Here is an 18,129-nt window from a genome sequence, read left to right on the forward strand (position 1 = left end):
CGCGATGATGTCGTCAATGATGTGATACCAGCTACCTTGGCTATTGACTTTATCGCAGTGCTTGTATTGGCTTCGCTCCTTGGCAAAATATGGCATGGACGCCACAGTGCGACGACCATTCCAGAAGTGCGGTCGCCCGCAATGCCAATGTTCTTTCCGGCCTACTCAGACAGCATTGCCTTGTGAAATGTGATCCTGTAGCTGTGTCGCATCAATCTCCCCGTAATCTGTTGGTCGTTCAGGTGATACGCGACCGGCGGCACGGTTGATGGCCAACACCAGGCGGTGTGCCTCGTTCGTGTGTGATATATGACAAATACAACCTTGCTGTTGCTTATGAAGGAGCCAAATTAGCCCTTATTACTAGCCGTGTGAGGACCTTCCCCACGGCGAGGAAAGGATGTCATCCCCTCTTCATAAACTGCCAGGGTGGAAAGACGTTCACGTCCGCGACTCACTAACTTGCCACTATGGTCAAACGACAAATTTCGACTCCGTCTCCAATTATCTATGACCTCAGCGGACTGTTGCAGCTGAAGGTTCTAGATGTAATTCAGCAGGCCCAAGTCCGTGGTGGGGGGCGGCGAACGAATGTGTATATCGTGGAGGCGCGGCGCTCATCACAGCTTGTGATTCAAAATCCCTCTGTGCCGAGAGATCGCACTACACAGAGTATTAAATTGGTCTTGAAAGCGGTATGCTACCTCTTTCAGATGCAGCAAGTTCATCGTTAATGGCATGAGCAGTTCCCACCTGGTAGTCTCACTGACGACCTGTTTCGACGCGAGTTGGCAGCAAATACTGAGCTAACGCGTGACGGCGCGCCATCAAGTTCAGCTGAGGCCTTGGAAAGGGTATTTGAACTGCCGGATGTGTCGAAAAGAAGGCCATGGCCGCAGTGTTTTGGCACGCTTTGTTTCCCCCAGACCAATATTAACCAAGATGATCATTGGTTCGAGACTACGAGCCAGCGTCAAGACATGACGTATAAATCTCTTCTCTTTGAGTATGCGTCTGGTCTAAAGCCTCTCACGAATGATTTAATCGACGACAGAGTGGCAAATGCGTTCAAAAGCATTATACAAGAGCTACATACTCTAAATGTGGTTCATCGTGACCATGTGGACCAAGCAGCCTGGCCGGAAATCCGCTTCGGCAACGTATTTATGCGTCCAAACCCTCGCACAGGAGTCGATGGTGAGTAGCTTTATACCCATGGTTATTGTTACGTGTAGTCTTATTGATATCGAACATAGAACCTTTCATACTGGACTTCAATCGTGCGCTAGTAGTCGACAATAACTCAAGAGACGAAGCGTTCAAAGAGGAAGAGAGGGAGAGGCTAGACGATTACCTAGGCCGGATATTATCTAGAAGACTGGCGGTGGATCACGTTCCCAAGGAAGTACAACGATTACTCAAGTCCTAAGCGCAAAGGTCTTTCACTCCCTCGAACGAGCACGCATCAGGTGCGAGATACATCTAGCTCAATGATGAACTGTTTCCTAGTGGTGCAGTAAAAGTAGACAACTATATTGATATTGATAATTGAAGTCTCGTTGAATTAAGTCATTAGATGTTGCCCATCAGGCGCTGTCCAACGTCCAGTGATATTCTCTGCATCTGACCCCCATTTGGATCCCACAACCAATGTTGTTCTTGAATGGTTGTCGGCTGCGGGTCTTTGATGGGTTGAATAAGGTATTTATGCTCGTGAATGTGAATCGAGCGAGTACGTGTAGGCTCGTAAATCGTGTGCACATGCGGCCGTATGTGCTCTTCGACAACAGCGGGTCTCACGTGTGTCGTGACGTCGCAGTATTCGCCCTTGGTTGAATCGGTGACTCCTTCGACGGCTTTATTCTTACGCGTCGGAGAACCACTGGCGCTGGCCGTGTCCTCTCTGTGACTGGGCTGTGCGTCGTGTAGCGCCTGGTTTCTCCCAGCAGGTAGCCCTTGGAACTGCTTAGCCGGCCGCTCATCGTCGCTTCTATATATTTCCTCTGTTTTTATGTTTTCCTCGTATCGAGGAGTATTATAGTTTTGTTCTTGTTCGTTGCCCGGGCCATTGGTCGTGCCCTTGGGGGTTGCTGTATTTTCAGGCATCCCCTGCCATCGAGGCGTATCTTTGCAGTGGCTTTGATCCGTTGATGGAGCAATTTCGCTGCTCATGCAACCCCCCTGCCGAGCAGTTCCCTCGTCATCATTGGCATACAACTGGCCTAAGCTGCCTCTCGCGATGTGAGACGTCGCATCTTCTGTACAGCCATGTTGGCCTCAGCCAGGATCTGGGTCATTGTCCGAAGGAATTGTCCTACCATGTTTGTCATCAGAGCCTGCGGTAGGTCTTCGACCGCCTGATGGTGCTGCCGCTCTTCGACTAGCAAAACGCTTAAGCCATCTGATTAATTTATTGCCGTGTTGGGGCGACATGGTAAAACTGGAAGATGGGCAAGTGGCTGCGACAGCACGAAATGGTGTTCTTAGCTAGCATCTTTGTTGACATGATGTGCTCTCCTGATGGGGTACTCAACAATATTTAGCCCTGCTACATTCGGGCTTCACATGCCGAAGCACAAAGGAATCTATCATTCGCGACCACGACTACGTCAATGGAGACAAAATTTAGGATGACAAATGTGACTTTGGACGCCCAAGACGCCTAAGCTGCTGGAGAGTCTCGGTGCCAACACGCAAATCACTCCGGCCGCCGACGGGCGGACTCTGGGACGGCGATAAGTTGCGTCAATCGTTACTTCGTCCGATGCATCAGCGTCATATCTCCCACCTTGTTGGCTCCGAATGCAACGGCGTCAACTTTAATATTTACCGACGCGGTTTATCAGCTAAACTAAACGCACGTTTCTCCAGCCCTTTGGAATGAGCACTAGGTCTAAAATGGGCGCCCCGCATCTATGGGGAACTCAGAGCGGCTCATCATTGGCACCCGCTGATGGAACTGGATGACGTACTTTCGTCGCATTGGATTGAGTTTCACTACCCCCATCGAGGCCCAGGAGAGCAGCCCGCAGCTCAAGAGCTCGGCGTAGGACCAGATGCCCACTCGCACCGTCATATTGCCTCGGAAGAAGGCATGCCTCGGGCCCTTCAAGCGGTCCTCAATTGCTAGTCAAAGTTTGTTGCTGTATGACGTCTATGGAGTTATACTCGGGTCGCGATGGGACGGCATCAAGGCCATGACATCAATAAGTCGTTCGCTCGGTGTATATAAGAGAACGTGTAATCCCTGAAACGAGCATCGTGATCAATCTGCACCAACTCTTTAAAAAAATAAGTTCATTTCATCATGGAGAAAGCTAAACAAGCCGTCGCGAACTTTGTCTCCCGTGACGGGAAGCACACCACCACCGTCGACGAGGATGTGCGGAAGGCCGTCACCGAGGAACATATTCGCCCGCACGAGCATGAGGACATTGTCACTGCGGTAGACAAGGAGATCCACCAAGATCACCATCACACTACCGTGCAGCCCATTACTATGAAGGAAACCCTGTGCGTCTCCCATGTGCCTACCTTCACCAAACACCACGTACGGTGGCTGACTCATATAGGCCGGAGAAACACACACATCACGCCCTCCCCGTGGAACACAAGTCTTATGAACATGGAAACGAGAAAGATGTCAGCGCCTTCCTTGAGCGCGACGCTAGCAAGTACAGAGACAGTTCTGTCACTCACGAGGCGACCCACTCGTCGTCCACTGCTCCAGTTGTGTCCGGAGAACATACGCACCACCATGTTCACGAACACGTTCAGCCCGTCATTCAGAAGGAGACTGTAGAGCGTCATGTTGTCCATACGACTGTCCCAGTCCACGAGGTTCACCACGCGGCCGCAGTCCAACATGGCACTTCTACTCTGCCCCCGAAGACGCTTGAAGAGTTCACGAGCGGTCGTGGGACCCTTGAAGGTCGAAACACCACGAAGGTCAACGAATTCGAAGGATGTCCCAACATCAGCCACAAAGACCTCCATGCCAAGGAAGCAAAGTCGGCGTCGCAGGCACAGGGGCTTGGCAACAGCGTGTGACGAGAGTGTTTGCTTGCGGAGATGATTTCTGTATTACAGTATTGGAGCTTTATTGATGGTCTTTTTTGACAAGGTTTGGCCTTTTGGCAAAACTGCACGTAAATAATAAGTCCGCAACACTGCGAAGTCCTATCACGTTACTACACTCGTGACTGATTGGTGTGCTGGGCTGCGCGGTCTAAGTACCGGATGAGCTTGGGTTTTCATACGTCGCGTGGGGAAGCGATATGCTCCCACGCTTCATGGTATTTTTGATCGCTATCTATCGTAAGGCGAATGTCCGAGGGTTGAGAGCGAGTGTTGTTGTCTTGCGTGGAGCGGAGGATTGCACTCGGTCCCGCGATGCGAGGATTATTGATGCACCCCGCAGTTTCACTGCAGCCGCTGCTACAAGAATGACTTCTACGGTGATACAAATGCGGGGGGGAATGAGGGGAACCCGGTCCAATGGACGCGACAACGCGCACGCCCATGTCAATTCGCATGCGTCGATTACCAGCTTGGAGGTTCTGAGCTCTTAGCTACCAGCGGTCGATGAAACCGGCCTACCACGAGCTTCCGGCACTGGAGCTATGAAACCGAAATCAGTTGCAGATATAAGTCACACCTTGCGAGACAGGTCCCACCAAAAAAAAACATGGCTCCTTATGTCGTGCTTTCTATGTTTAAGAACCCCTACCTCATACCTAGTCAAAATGTCAGTGTAGGCGCGGTCACACGTAGCTCGACATCTGTTATAGCCCGTGATGGCTATCGCATGCCAGCCGCGTCACCGCCTCAGTTGTCGTGCGGAGATTGAATAGGGGCTGATGCTACTGATGGAGCCCAATCGCGATGCGCATGTGCTAATAAACCTGTGAGTGTGGGTAACAAAAGAGGGGGTTATAGTCCACCTACGCGGTGTCTCAATGGTCAGATCAGAATTGTCTGCTTGTCCTATTGTCAGCATCGCTAACCGACACAAGAGAAACTGCTCTCTACCGACATTCAAGCTATCTCTCACTGCGTGATGTAAGATGTTATCCAAGGCGGGCAGTTCAATGTCAGCCGCACTCTTCAACATGGCCAGCAAGAGCCTGGACCCACTCAAGGGCCACGGCAAAACCGGCATGTCTGCGTTGCGCTGGGACTGGATCGGGAAGTACGCCAGGTGCGACCTTCTGTAAACGGATTGGCAGCATCCTTCCCGGCAGTGTCGGCATCAAGATCGCATCAACCACTGCGATCTCGGCTTATCTTACAACCAATATGAGAGAGGCTGTCGGATTTGGAATTGCCTCGGCTTCGGCTTGTATCGAGCTGCCGTACAGATCTCATGTCGCATGACCATGTGAGGCATGATTTGTAAACTATATTAGTGAGGATTGCCAGCCCTCAACTGTCTCAAGAGCAATATCCACCAGCGCTCTTTGCATGCTCAACGCAGAAGTCATCTCGCTGTCTCCTTACTGCTATGGCTCCCTGTAACTCGAATGCCCTGCAGTGGGATGGGACAGTGCATCTGGTAAAGTACGGAAAATGGTGGCCGTGTCAGGTGACTGTACTGTGCAAGTCAGGAAGCCCTTTTCTCCGCTGGCGATAATGGCAAGACCTACAATGGTGGTGTGGTATGACTTTCTACTTTGAATCTAGGTCGACGAGATGGTCCGTTGCGAACTTGTGCTACTACTTACTCACAAGGGATAAGCGGGCAGCCTCAGCGCTCCTCACGTTAGACTGTCTCCTTCACGAGGTTGTACAATGGTCTCAAAGTAGAAGTTGAGAGCCCTTGGTGGCGGTTTGGCTACTCCTGTGTCTCAAGCCCACATAGACGACGACGATGGGTTGTCTAGTAGAAGACCAGAGCTGCTATAGTCGATACGCCTTCCTATATCGTCATAAGTAGTTTAATGCTCAAGGTGACGAGGTAGAGAGAGAGACGGATCTATATAAACGATCAAGCGAACCTCTCATTTGCAGCTTCTCAACAGTGAGATAAACTGGCACTCTCAAAGTAGCATCTCTGGTCGGCAAACACCAAGCCAACATGTTTTCAGCCATCCACGCCACCATCTTGGCATGTGCCACATTGGCATATGGAAGCCCCCTACAGGATAGACGTGCTGCTGACTTTGGCCACCACTCGGTTCTGGAAAAAGTCGGCGTGCCAGCTTCATGGGTCCCAAAAGGCCACCCGCACCCAGAGATGGTTATGAACATGCAAATAGCCCTCAAGCAAGGGAACATGGGAGCATTACAGTCAAAGCTGCAAGACATTTCCAACCCCAAAAGTCCCAACTATGGCAAGTGGCTCTCCAAAGAGGAGCTGGAAGGCTTTACCCGGCCATCAGAAGAGTCGGTTAAGATGGTCAAGCTTTGGCTATCGTCGTACGACATCCACGAACGGGACATCACGCAGACGACCCCCGACTGGCTAGAGGTAAAGGTGCCTCTCAGTAAAGCCGAGGGCATGCTTGACTCCAAATTTTCGCTCTACCACGATTCTGTGTCTGGCAAATCAGCACCACGGACCACGGAGTATTCTATTCCGTTGCTTCTTCACGACCACATTGACACTATTCAGCCCACCACTGCCTTTCATAGGGCTATGGGCCCTCAGGTGGCTCAAAACCAGTCTGATACCGCCATGCATAAGCGCCAGAGTGGGTGCGATCCGAACAACATTGTTCCATCGTGCATCCAGAGTCACTACAACGTCGACTACAGTGGGAAGGGCCGAGCTTCTCTCGCTGTCACCGGTTTTATCGGCCTTTCAGCAAGCCACAGCGACGCAGCCAGCTTCCTGAGCTCTTACGACTCGGCCGCCAGCGGTTCCGATTTCAAGGACGGTTCAATTGGCGGTGCAAGCAATGTTCCAAGTAACCCGGACCTGGAAGGCAACCTGGATACGCAAATCGCGCTCTCGATCGGTCACCCTAACCCGGTCACGTACTATGCTGTCGGGCCGAACAACGACCCGGACAACCAATTCACCGACGAGCTGATCAACTTTGGCACCTACCTCAACTCAGCATCCAACCCACCAACAGCTGTTTCCACTTCGTACGGTGGCGAGGAGCAGTTCTTCTCTCACAGCTACCTGGACCGAATCTGCAACGAATTCATGAAGGCTGGCTCCCGAGGAATCTCAGTCTTCTTCTCGTCCGGTGACTTTGGCGTTGGCGGCAACGGCGAATCCAACTGCAACGACGGATTCTATTCACTTTTCCCCGCGTCGTGCCCGTACATCACGTCCGTTGGTGCTACGCAGTTCTCTAATGGGGCGGAAATAGCAGCCACATTTGAGCGCGGTGGTTCGACGGGTGGCGGCTTTTCGTGGTACTTTCCTGCACCATCCTACCAGAGTGCTGATACGAAGAAGTACATCAGCAACAACTTGGACAACTCATACAGCGGTTACTACAATCCCAGTGGCCGCGGTTTCCCCGACGTTGCCCTTGTTGGGGAATACTATGACATCATTCTGAACGGTGGGACGCAGCGAGTGTATGGAACATCGGCGTCTTCCCCGGCATGGGCCTCGCTTATTTCTCTCATCAATGACTACCGAATAGGCGAGGGCAAGTCGACTCTGGGATTCTTGAACCCATTGTTGTACCAGAATGCCGGTGTGCGAGCCGCTTTGAATGACATCACCCAAGGCCACAACCAGGGGTGTGGTACATATGGATTCCCTGCTAGCGCTGGTTGGGACCCAACCACAGGTCTGGGCACTATGAACTTCGCCAAGCTCCGAAAGGCCCTCGGGTAGCTTTCCGGGCGACTTCGTCATGGAAACACTTGGCCTTCTCAGCGATCAGGTCCTTCAACAGGATTTACAGAGAAACGCTTCTTCTGAGTTATAGGGACTCTTCTTCTATATAGTATCATCGGTCTACTCCGTGCTGATAAGGCCAGGATCGACACTTACTGTCTCCCACTCAAATAGTATCTCCTTGATGAATTTATTACATATACAGGCCAGATAGGGCTTGTCCAAGAAAATATGCCGCTCAGTGAGGACCTGTTTCCCGAGTACGACAGGTACCCTGGTCATCTTCCCCAGGTTCTGGTACAACTTGTCTGGTCTTTCCCCACTTGAAGTCATCCGCATTGAACAGCGAATAAGCCAAAACTATAATATTGAGAAACGGAGACGTTATGAGATGAAAAAAGAACCCAACAAAGTATTGGATGCGCTCCAAGTTATTCCGAGGTAGCCAGAACCCTATGCAGAAGGAATAGACCTGCAGTAACTCCATGTCAGCAACGTGCCCTTGTGTCTCGATATTTGGCCGCGCTGTGACTCACATATCTGAACCATAGGACACATATCAGACCTAGGAAAACAGGGTCCTTCATGACCTCCGAACCACGCTTGACAAGAAGCATAAGAAGCTCGGCAAGAGCTGCGATAATGAATGGCGTAATAGCCCAGGTAAATACAGCGATGAAGCTTTGCATCCTCTCTATAAGGATGATGCCAGGTCGGAATATCATCACAAATTCGTTTGAGATGCTTCCCAGAGCCCACCGCTTGCGTTGTGAGAGGAAGACTTTCCAGGTCTGGGGTACAATGGTAAAGGCCTTGGCTCGCAGCGCTTGAGCAGTCTGCTTCTTTGGGAACAGGCTGAAGACAATGGAAGTGTGAATACTGTCCTCGGAGTAGTTGCTCATGATATGTTGCGTCATGATATCGTTTGGCTTCGGGTAATAAGCGAACCGCTCGCGAAGGACCGCGTCGCCAAACGTGGCCTCCCCAACGCGAATAAGTTGGCAACATCCAGGAAGGCAATTGACTTTCCCCGTAATACGGGACTGGAACAGGCGGCGGAGGCCTTGGGTCTGGGAATATTCGACTCCTTGATACAGCGACCACAGTCCAAAGTTCTTCCCGTCGTAGTCAACACATACGTGACCACAGATTCCAACAAGTTTTGGGTTTTTCCGTATCTCGTGCAGCATTTCGATGACGCAATATTCGTCAAAGACAGTGTCGGCATCCATCCCAACAAGAAAATCGACATTATCAAGGTTGTGTTGAATGAAGATATTCCCGATGTATTCGAACAGGCCATTGTTGAACATCGTGACGACGTTTTCGGAGCGTTGTTTAAAATGATAGAGGAACGAGCGGGCAAAGCAGAGGCTGTCTCGCTTGCCCTGGTTGTAGGTCTTGCCGACGAAGACGTATGGGAGGCCCTTGTAGTACCCGCTCTGAACACGAACCGGCATGAATAAGCCATCTCGTGCACGGTAGCCGTTGATAAAGTATCGAGAACGCCCTGGGCCAAGGATATCTTGTAGTAGATATTCCTGCGTTGTCTTTTCCATACCCGGACCGCGGGCGTTTCCATCAACGACGATAAAAATTACGCGATGGTGTTGATCGATGTCTTTCTGAGCAACGAGGGAGTCGAGCGACCGAGTCAATTCCAGCTTTGTTTCATTGTAGCAGGGCAACAGCAACACCATCTTCTCTGGCGCATCCGGAATAATTTCTTTGCGAGGCCAGCCACAGCCACACCTGAGTAGATTTGTCGCAAGAAAGTGAAGAATGATTCCGAGTATCATGAAAGCCTGCATGGCGGTGTTCGCGCTCAAGAGCACGATGAAGAGGTAGTATACCTGCCAGAACGCCCACGCGACATAAATGAGTGTTGCGTTGAGGCAGACCAGGCCAATGATTAGACCCCACTTCTGCAGGCGTAGGAGGTTTCTTGAAACCGATCGTAGCTCGAGTTCTGCGTCCCAATGTGCCTTTGCATCCTCCTGCAACAATGATGAGGTGAACGACGCGCTCGAGCCGGTATCTTGCCACGAAAGGCGAGACACTGGAGACTGCGGAGACTGTGCTCCCTGGTTGATGGAGTCACCCTCTCCGTCCATAGCCGCCTTCATTCATTGTCAGACTGTGGCTTATTTTGTACAAAACGGGACATCTACTCACCGGTTCGTTGCGATCTTCCATTCCTGTTGATGCGGGGGGCGGGACAGGCTTCGACTCCGTATTCTCTACGCAAGCCTTATGGGCGCATTCTTGACTTGCAACCATCTAGATCAAACGTAAGCTCCTGATAAGTACCAGATGCTATGTTGGGCACTTGAAGACTCACCTGCCCGGTCGGATCCTCTGCGCTTGTCGGCATGGCTGGCGCCTGTACCTTCGGCTCCAACTCTGCCACAGAATCCCGGGAGACATCACTCGCCATGGGTGACTTTCAGCACGTCTCGATACGGAAGAGTAGCCAGGTGTCCTCGAGCAGAGAGTGTTGACTTGCGCAAGCGTCAAGGTCCTGCGTTCTTGGAGTGATGGTGACAGGGTAAGGCCCAAGGTAAGAAGAAGGAGAAGGAGGTGAATCTACGTTGCCCAATATGCTTGACGGGGCGAAAAGTGCAAGAGCAACCAACCCTTCGCATTGCGCAAGGACAACCTGAAAAGAAATCAGCCACATGCCGACAACGTCAATGGCTTACGGCGCACAACTTACAGTGCTCCGGCTGAAAAGACCTGAGCACTAGCGTCGAGCAGTAGGCCATGCTCGGGTTCCCAGCAGATGTTGACAAAAGTCGCTGTTACCACATGCTTCTGTATGTGCGAGTCCCGGTGTTCCGTACTGGAGGTAAATACACCAACAAGCCACCACGAGGCCCGCCTCCGTCCATGGAGCCTGATGGTATGCATGAGGGGCTTCTTAGACTGATTGAACTGTGTCTAACCAACATGAATGACATCGCTGCCGTACGCTCAATGAGGTAACTCCTGCCTGCCGCATTAGGGGCCCTATAGATCTCCCTAATACCATGTGGTCACACAGGCACTGGATATCGTAGCACTCTAGACTTCACCGGCGAAGGCATCTCGCTACGCTGCAAGCCGAGAGCCTTCTCACATGTGTTGGTAGCAAACGCCATGGTCCGCCGCGATTCCCAAATCCGCAGTGAAACTCAATTCAGCTTTCCTCATTGGCGTTTGGCGAGGTCAGCTTCAGCAGCCATTCCGGCGGCCACTGGTTCTTTGGGGGGCTCCTCGGCCAAGACGGGTCAAGACTACCTGAAGACTATTTCCGCTTTTGCAACTCGGCTGCAAATCTACCGAACATTGGCGCCACGGGTTGCGGCAGACGGCGTCGACAAGGGGGGAAGTGTGGCGCGCCGGGAATGGCAATGCCTCAGCTCCAACGAGCCAACAAACACCACATCCACGATACCGTTGGTAATGAGCTCTCACGTGCATCTAGACGGCGCATCGGCAATCGCACGCGCGTTCTGCTTCCAGGCAAAAGAAGCCATATAGACGGTTTCCAGAGTGTCAGCTACAAGCGAGTCACAGGCTGTGAGTAGGCAATCTTCGACCGCTCGGCAGTCCTCAGGGGTAGGGTTAGACAGCCCTCCGACGTGCAGCGCGACGATACTACGACAGTACCCTGTTCGACAAACATCATTCTCAGCTGGCTCCAGGTCGGGAGTAGCGCGCTCTTGTGGCTCCCACAGCTCTTTCAGGCATGGCAATTTGCTCGAGCCCCCGCTACCGCGGCAAAGGAATGCTGGCAAGTTGGCCGCCGCCGGTCCCGGATGGCGAGCGGTGGATCCCGCCGCTCAACAGGGCACCGCTGTCACGTTGGCGCATCGCGCAGAGTGCAGTACGTTAGTTATTAGGATGCAGCACGCATCCGCTCGAAAGTAGGGGGGGCCAACTAGTTACATTACAAAGTTTCGATCAGTGTCGGGACTCCGGGCTCGCACTCATCGCTCCTCGGCTTATGACCCTGGAACACCAAGGCCCGAATGTAGAAGATGGCCCACGCTTTTCATTGCTGTGTCGTCCACATAACCCGTCCTATTTGATGGTGGCAAACAAGTCTTGTTATTAGGTCACAAGGATCGGCCAAGCTACCTAGTCAGGAACCAACAGGCATGCCCACATCTCAGCGATGCTGCATGTGATACTCGTATACCAACGGCGGACTGCAATAGCCAACATCAGAGAACAGAGATGGGCGCATCTAACAACAGGCAATGAGCAGCAGCAAACTAACTACTGACGTCTGGTCCTAGCAGCACGCGCATTGTATCTCCGTTCCTGTCCCTCACACCAGTAATAGGTTCCACTTGATTGGGTATGCCTCAAGCTTCAATAGCGGAGGGCCCTGTGGCGCCACGCTCTGGTCCATCGGCTTGTTGGGGCCCTGACCTATTGTTCAACGACAGGTGCTCGGTCGAGATGCCACTAATGGACACTGCTTCGTATTCGCGGTCCTCGACTGCAGTGCTGCAGACTCCGACGTCTGATTCAGATACGAGCAGTAGAGGTTCAACCAGCTCACGACTTCAGCCTCATTGCGCGGGTAACAAGACCCCTTGCAGTCTAATGGAAAGCCTTCACCAAAACACATCACACAGACCAACGACTGGAGCTCCACTCAATATAAGTCGATACTGGAGGCACATTGGTCAAAGCTGGCGTGAGTCAGGAAGAGCGGTGTTCAATAGTCCACCGCCGAGCTGAAGTTGGTTGATCAAATCTCGCAGATGGGCTTGACAATATCACGAACGCTGGATTCGATTCAAGCGCCTTTGGTTGATTGTATTATGTGGCGGACGGAACTTCAATATAGTGACGGAATAGCTGTCGGATGCCCGACTGACCATGTACTCAAGCACGAATGGACATTCTACATCTCCTTCGTAACTGCTATTGAACTCCTCTTGAACTCCTCTTGGTGCTGCCCGCTGTTCCAGCGGCTTATATGTCCCTCTCATCTCCATCTTTCAGGGACCAAATCTCCACTGCGCCATCTGCATCATCATCTCACTTACTAGTCATGTCGCAGGTTATCAAGTCCATGTGCTTTGCTAGTGAGCTGCACAACATTCGGACAGAGACTATACAACCATGGGGACTTCCCGAGCGTTCCTACTACGATCTCACCCCCGAAGATGATATCGTCGAGTTTCACAACGTTCACCTTCCCTCGGAAGATGCTACCGAGAGGGTCAATGATCCTATCGTCGCCATCATTGGCGTCGGCTATGTTGGAGAGCAACTTGTCGACAACTTCTCATCGGCCTACGAGGTACTCGGTTACGACGTTTCAGAAGCCAGGATAAGCAAGCTCAAGCAGGTGTTTCAAGGCAACAATCGCGTCCGATTTACCCGAAATCCGGGAGACCTGGCAGCAGCCACACACTTTCTCATATCTGTCCCGACTTTGCTGCTTCCAGACAAGACGGTCGACTCATCATTCATCCGGAGGGCTTTGGTTGTCATTGCCAACTATGCGAGCAGGGGCTCGGTGGTTGTCATTGAAAGCTCCGTCGCCGTTGGCATGACACGACAGCTATTGGGCCCAATGGCAAAAGAGCATGGGTACTTTGCTGGAATGTCTCCGGAGCGCGTCGATCCCGGGCGTGCAGAACCCCATTCGAGCGCTATTCCAAAGATCATATCCGGGCTTGACGACCTTGTTCCCGGTTCTCTCGACATGATCACGAAGCTCTACTCCCAAGTATTTCGACGAGTGGTCCCCGTTTCCAGCCCCGAGGTTGCCGAAATGACAAAACTCTACGAGAACTGCCAACGAATGATCTGCATCGCTTACGCCAACGAAATGGCGGACGCTTGTCGACTGCATGACATAGACCCGTTTGAAGTATGTCGGGCGGCAGCGACAAAGCCATTCGGGTACATGCCAATCACGCCGGGCTTGGGCGTAGGAGGCCACTGTATTCCTGTCAATCCCTACTACCTACTCGCCAACAACCATTTTCCTCTCCTCGAAACAGCGTCCGAAACCATGAGAACACGTCCGGCCGCGATTGCGGAGCGATTGATCAATAAATTGGATACTGGTCTTGGGAAGAAGAGGCTGCGCCCAAACGTCTTGGTGGTCGGCATCGGCTTCAAGCCGGGCCAGTCCCACCTGGCCAACTCTCCAGGACTTACCCTCTCCCAGGCTCTAGTTCTGACAGAGAGGGTGGAGGTGAGCTGGCTAGACCCTCTGGTCGCCCAGGAGGCCGTACCGCAGATCATGCGTCTACATCCCAACGAATGGACTCCCGAAGTAGTGGAGGAAGCCTTCGACATGGTCGTTGTTGCTTTCCGGCAACATGGGGTCGACTTTGCTGTCTTGGACAAGATTCAAGGTGTACAGATTGAATGGTGGTGTCCACAGGAGGGCTAGTCCGGCACGAGCCGAGGAGCAATAGATGTTGACTCAAGGCAAGGACGAGGCTTCCTGACTGAGCTTTGCTTTATCACGGCCGCCGTGCCAATGTCTTGAAGGGGAAACAGTGCGCAGATAGGTTTGAACTCTAGCCCATTGGCTTGTTCACTTCGCCTCGACAAACACTCGAACAACCGCATGTCAATTCATGTCCTTTGGCTCGGGTTTCTGAAGCAGTGGTTCAAGAGAGCGTTACGAAGTACAGAGTGCTTGATGCTTACCCTGTACGAAGTAGCGAATCAACAACCGCAAGCAGTCAGTCAGCCCTTCGATATTGATAGGATAGAAACGACTTGGGAATGCATGGCAGCAACCAGATTTGCTCCTCGCCTGTCAAGGTGTTTCGTCTGCGAGCGCGTGTCGCAATGGCCACTTCAACGCTTGCTTGTTGGCATGATGATTTTGTGAGTGTGTTCATTTCCGCCAAATCAGATGCACGTGACCGCTGCACCCGGGGTAGCAGTGACATTCGATTGTCAGGACAGAAGTAGGTGGACTTGAGCGTACTGCATTTTGCAGCGAGTGGATCGGTAGAGCTACCCGCTCGCGAGCTTCGCTCACATTTGACAAGTCGCGAGGGGCTGCTGCGCAATGATTGGCTGCAGCTGGCAGCTTTGCCCCTCCAACCCCTCCATTGCCCCTCCCTCGAACGCACTGGAGGAGCTCATCAATTCGCAACGTCAGCAGCCACTCACTGCCAGCCAAGCAAGGTACCTTGTTGTTGCTGCGTTGAGAGGTACCGTCCCTCCCTCCGCCGCCCCCGCGATACAAAACCTGCCCCTTCCATCTTTCTTCTGCAACAACAACCACCTCATCTTGTCCACGCGCGACGACACAAGGCACCCGCACAACCCCATCATCGCCTCCAGCCCCGACGAATCCATTCCAAACCCGCATCATGGGTGTCAGCAAGACTACCATTAAGGCCGGCAGCGGCGACCAGCCCGTCAATGGCAACACTGTCACCATTGAGTACACTGGCTGGCTCAAGGACCCTTCCAAGCCCGACTCCAAAGGAGATCAGTAGGCCTCGCACCCCCCCGTTCAAAGTCTTGATGGCGATCGGGTCGGCTAATGCCTCTTGCTCCTCCGTCAGGTTCGATTCGTCCGTCGGCCGCGGCGACTTCATCGTTAAGATTGGTGTTGGCCAGGTCATCAAGGGTATTTGCCACTCGTCGCCGCTTGCCCACACTGCAAATGGGTATAGTAGAAAGAGGTCGCGCGTTGCTAACTGCGTCGTCGACAACAGGCTGGGATGAGGGCGTCACGCAAATGAAGGTGGGCGAAAAGGCCACGCTCGACATCACCGCCGACTATGGCTACGGCGCCCGGTAGGTCACACACATATGAGTTGCTGCAATGACTGCGGCCGTCGGGCTACAATAGATCAAAGAGGGCTGGCTGACTTATTCGCCACAGAGGATTCCCTGGAGCGATCCCTCCCAACTCCGATCTGATCTTGTACGTTGCCGCTTGACCTCAGCAGTGCCTCAAGCCCTGACGGCCAGAATCCCCCCGGACGCTTGTCGTGCCCAGGCAGTGCTGACACTTTGTGCAGTGATGTCGAGCTCAAGAACGTCAGGCGCTAGCTGCCACAGACGCGGCGGCGATTGATGCACTTTAGATTGAAACAGAATGTGGGCCATGGGAACTGCCAAAACATAGCTTCAAGCCGTGTGGCACAGCTTTTCTCTCTCCTCAGACGTTGTGACCGTGATGCGTACTGGATACATGTAGGCGGTTTCCATTGTCCTTGTCACATGCCATGGCTACTGTTCGGTGGTCTGCGGCTGTGAGGGCAATTGGCATGCCACCCAGGCCCTTTACCTAAAGTCTGAAAGGCGCTGTTGCTCCCACCGGCAAAGGTAAAGGTCGATGGGGTAATGAGGCGCCCTTCTCGCCATTCGCCCGTCCCCCTTGCCATGCCCACCCCTCTTTCACCACGCACTCGTACATAGAGCCCAACCTCACTCCTCCCTCCTCGACTTGGGCTCTCAACTTTCTCTACTCCTCGTTTCCCTCGCCTTTGGCGCTAGTTACTATCTGAGGTTGCATTTTCCGCGGCCAGGGGGGTTGGAGTTTTGGCAGACCGCCAACAGCGGAGGGGCCGCTGGCTCATCTCGAACCACTTCCCCCGAGGCTCCCCCACTCCCCGCCTTCTGGCCAGCCAACAGTTTCTCTCTACCATACCTCCTCCACCTTCGATTCACTTCAGCACCACTCCAAATTTGTCACTCATCTAGACCATGTCCTCCTGTTCAGACTCTGAAGGAGACTATGACTTACGCTTCCTCCTCCCTCAGGATGTCGGGGATACCGAAGACGCCGAGGGATACCGCCTCGGAGGGTTCCATCCTGTTCACCTCAATGACAGGTACGATGACGGACGCTACAGAATTGTGCACAAGCTCGGCGCCGGTGGGTTTTCCACGGTTTGGCTTGCGAGAGACGAGAGTGAGAAGAAGTGGGTGGCTCTGAAGATTGTCAAGGCAGACCATTCTGTTTCGATGGCAACGACAAGTGCCCTGGCTCGGGCGGCTTTGGCGGGCAACCAGACACATTTTGTGGCCGGGCCACACCGACACTTTACCCTTGATGGGCCAAATGGTCGCCATTTATGCCTTGTCCTACCCGTCTTTGGCTCATCCACAGCAGAGCTGTCATACGAGCTCAACTGCCGCCTCACGCCGCGATTTGCCCGGAGACTTGCTCATCAGGCCACGAAAGCGGTCGCCGATCTCCACTGATGCGGTTTGTGTCATGGAGGTGAGTCTCGCGAAGCTCGCTTGCTCTTGACGGACAGCTGACAGACAGAGCACTAGATGTAACCGTGGGAAATCTTGTCCTCACCCTTTCGGATATTGACTGTTACGGCGAAGATGACATTTACCGACTATTCGGCCGGCCCGTGACGGGAGTTCTAGAGACCCAATCTGGCGTGAAGCCTGGTCCTGAGGCACCGCGGTATATAGTAGGGAACATCGACTTTTTATCCTCTCCAGAGACCATCATCAAGCCCGACCTCAAACTGGTTGATTTCGACCAATGCTTTCCGGTTTCATCTCCTCCACAGAAGATGATGGGCACCCCTATCGAATTCCTGGCCCCTGAAGTTGCCGTCGGACAGGCAGCCAGCCCTGCGAGCGACGTCTGGGCCCTCGGATGCTGCAGACTTCGACTTAGGTCCGGGCGGGGCCCATTCTCGAGCCCTTTCGACGTCGTTACTCCATGCGATCTGATGCGCTACGTCATCCATACTCTGGGAGAGGCTATGCCACCCCAGTGGCAGCAAACTGTCTTGTGGGACCGTCGGGGTCAGCCGACAAGAGATGCCAGCAAAGGAACGCCGCATGACCAGTGGTGGGCAGGCGAAGCCCGATCGTTGCGAAGTATTGTCTACAATATATGGGACGAGCCGAAGGACCGTGTTGTCCAGACCGGCATCTCGAGGCCCGAGAGGACATGGTGGGAGCATGAGCACCAACCCTTTCCTCCACACCTTTCAGATATGGTGTGGAACCCCAAGGCCGTCAAGATAGACAATATCTATGTATACAGCTACAGTGGAGATTGGGATGAGTTACTAGAGGCACTGCCAAAGATATCGGAACAGGAGGCAATTCTGCTCAATGATCTATTGGCCAAGATCTTCGTCTACGACCCGGCGGACCGTCTCACAGCAGAGCAGATGCTTGATCACCCCTGGTTTCAGTTTGTTGGGCAGGATCAGGCGACCTAGGGCTGCCAAGGCGGAACTCTGCGGTGGGGTATGTCCTCAAACAAGATGTCGGTGAAGAAGCTATCGGGGCGAGTCTGGTATGCCGCAACATTTTCGCATCGCGGAATTCAGGGGTAAGCCTTGGTTATAGCTTGA

At 53.0% G+C, this 18,129-nt stretch overlaps 7 protein-coding genes across 8 annotated transcripts; 5 read left to right on the top strand and 2 right to left on the bottom strand.

The window, feature by feature from the left end:
• Positions 1 to 1,448: 1,448 nt before the first annotated feature.
• Positions 1,449 to 2,644, bottom strand: JDV02_008783 (uncharacterized protein). 2 transcript variants are annotated; one of them, XM_047990413.1, is made up of 2 exons: positions 2,319 to 2,644; positions 1,449 to 2,258 (listed from the first exon to the last, which is right to left on the bottom strand). In XM_047990413.1, exons 1-2 carry the CDS (start codon positions 2,431 to 2,433, stop codon positions 1,573 to 1,575), a joined length of 801 nt encoding a protein of 266 aa, XP_047846420.1. In that variant the 5' UTR covers positions 2,434 to 2,644; the 3' UTR covers positions 1,449 to 1,572. The 2 variants fall into 2 exon arrangements, with proteins under 2 accessions (XP_047846420.1, XP_047846421.1); XM_047990414.1 differs by having other exon boundaries at positions 1,449 to 2,644.
• Positions 2,645 to 3,279: 635 nt separating this feature from the next.
• Positions 3,280 to 4,694, top strand: JDV02_008784 (uncharacterized protein). Its single transcript, XM_047990415.1, has 2 exons — positions 3,280 to 3,513; positions 3,573 to 4,694. The coding sequence occupies exons 1-2, from the start codon at positions 3,308 to 3,310 to the stop codon at positions 4,048 to 4,050; spliced, it is 684 nt and encodes a 227-aa protein (XP_047846422.1). The 5' UTR covers positions 3,280 to 3,307; the 3' UTR covers positions 4,051 to 4,694.
• A 1,541-nt stretch (positions 4,695 to 6,235) lies between these two features.
• JDV02_008785 (Tripeptidyl-peptidase I) lies at positions 6,236 to 7,801 on the top strand (the record flags this gene model as incomplete). The annotated part of the gene is made up of 1 exon (XM_047990416.1): positions 6,236 to 7,801. The coding sequence occupies one exon, from the start codon at positions 6,236 to 6,238 to the stop codon at positions 7,799 to 7,801; it is 1,566 nt and encodes a 521-aa protein (XP_047846423.1).
• A 535-nt stretch (positions 7,802 to 8,336) lies between these two features.
• On the bottom strand, positions 8,337 to 10,178 carry JDV02_008786 (Chitin synthase; the record flags this gene model as incomplete). The annotated part of the gene is made up of 4 exons (XM_047990417.1): positions 8,337 to 8,344; positions 8,403 to 9,924; positions 9,980 to 10,084; positions 10,146 to 10,178. The coding sequence occupies 4 exons, from the start codon at positions 10,176 to 10,178 to the stop codon at positions 8,337 to 8,339; spliced, it is 1,668 nt and encodes a 555-aa protein (XP_047846424.1).
• A 2,676-nt stretch (positions 10,179 to 12,854) lies between these two features.
• Positions 12,855 to 14,213, top strand: JDV02_008787 (uncharacterized protein; the record flags this gene model as incomplete). Its single annotated transcript, XM_047990418.1, has 1 exon — positions 12,855 to 14,213. The coding sequence occupies one exon, from the start codon at positions 12,855 to 12,857 to the stop codon at positions 14,211 to 14,213; it is 1,359 nt and encodes a 452-aa protein (XP_047846425.1).
• Positions 14,214 to 15,083: 870 nt separating this feature from the next.
• FPR1 (Peptidylprolyl isomerase) lies at positions 15,084 to 16,077 on the top strand. The gene is made up of 5 exons (XM_047990419.1): positions 15,084 to 15,278; positions 15,352 to 15,416; positions 15,505 to 15,586; positions 15,675 to 15,716; positions 15,814 to 16,077. Exons 1-5 carry the CDS (start codon positions 15,154 to 15,156, stop codon positions 15,842 to 15,844), a joined length of 345 nt encoding a protein of 114 aa, XP_047846426.1. The 5' UTR covers positions 15,084 to 15,153; the 3' UTR covers positions 15,845 to 16,077.
• A 424-nt stretch (positions 16,078 to 16,501) lies between these two features.
• On the top strand, positions 16,502 to 17,994 carry JDV02_008789 (uncharacterized protein; the record flags this gene model as incomplete). Its single annotated transcript, XM_047990420.1, has 2 exons — positions 16,502 to 16,673; positions 17,078 to 17,994. The coding sequence occupies 2 exons, from the start codon at positions 16,502 to 16,504 to the stop codon at positions 17,992 to 17,994; spliced, it is 1,089 nt and encodes a 362-aa protein (XP_047846427.1).
• Between the last annotated feature and the right edge of the window lie 135 nt (positions 17,995 to 18,129).

The sequence above is a fragment of the Purpureocillium takamizusanense genome, chromosome 9 (assembly GCF_022605165.1).
Source record: "Purpureocillium takamizusanense chromosome 9, complete sequence".
Taxonomy (NCBI): domain Eukaryota; kingdom Fungi; phylum Ascomycota; class Sordariomycetes; order Hypocreales; family Ophiocordycipitaceae; genus Purpureocillium; species Purpureocillium takamizusanense.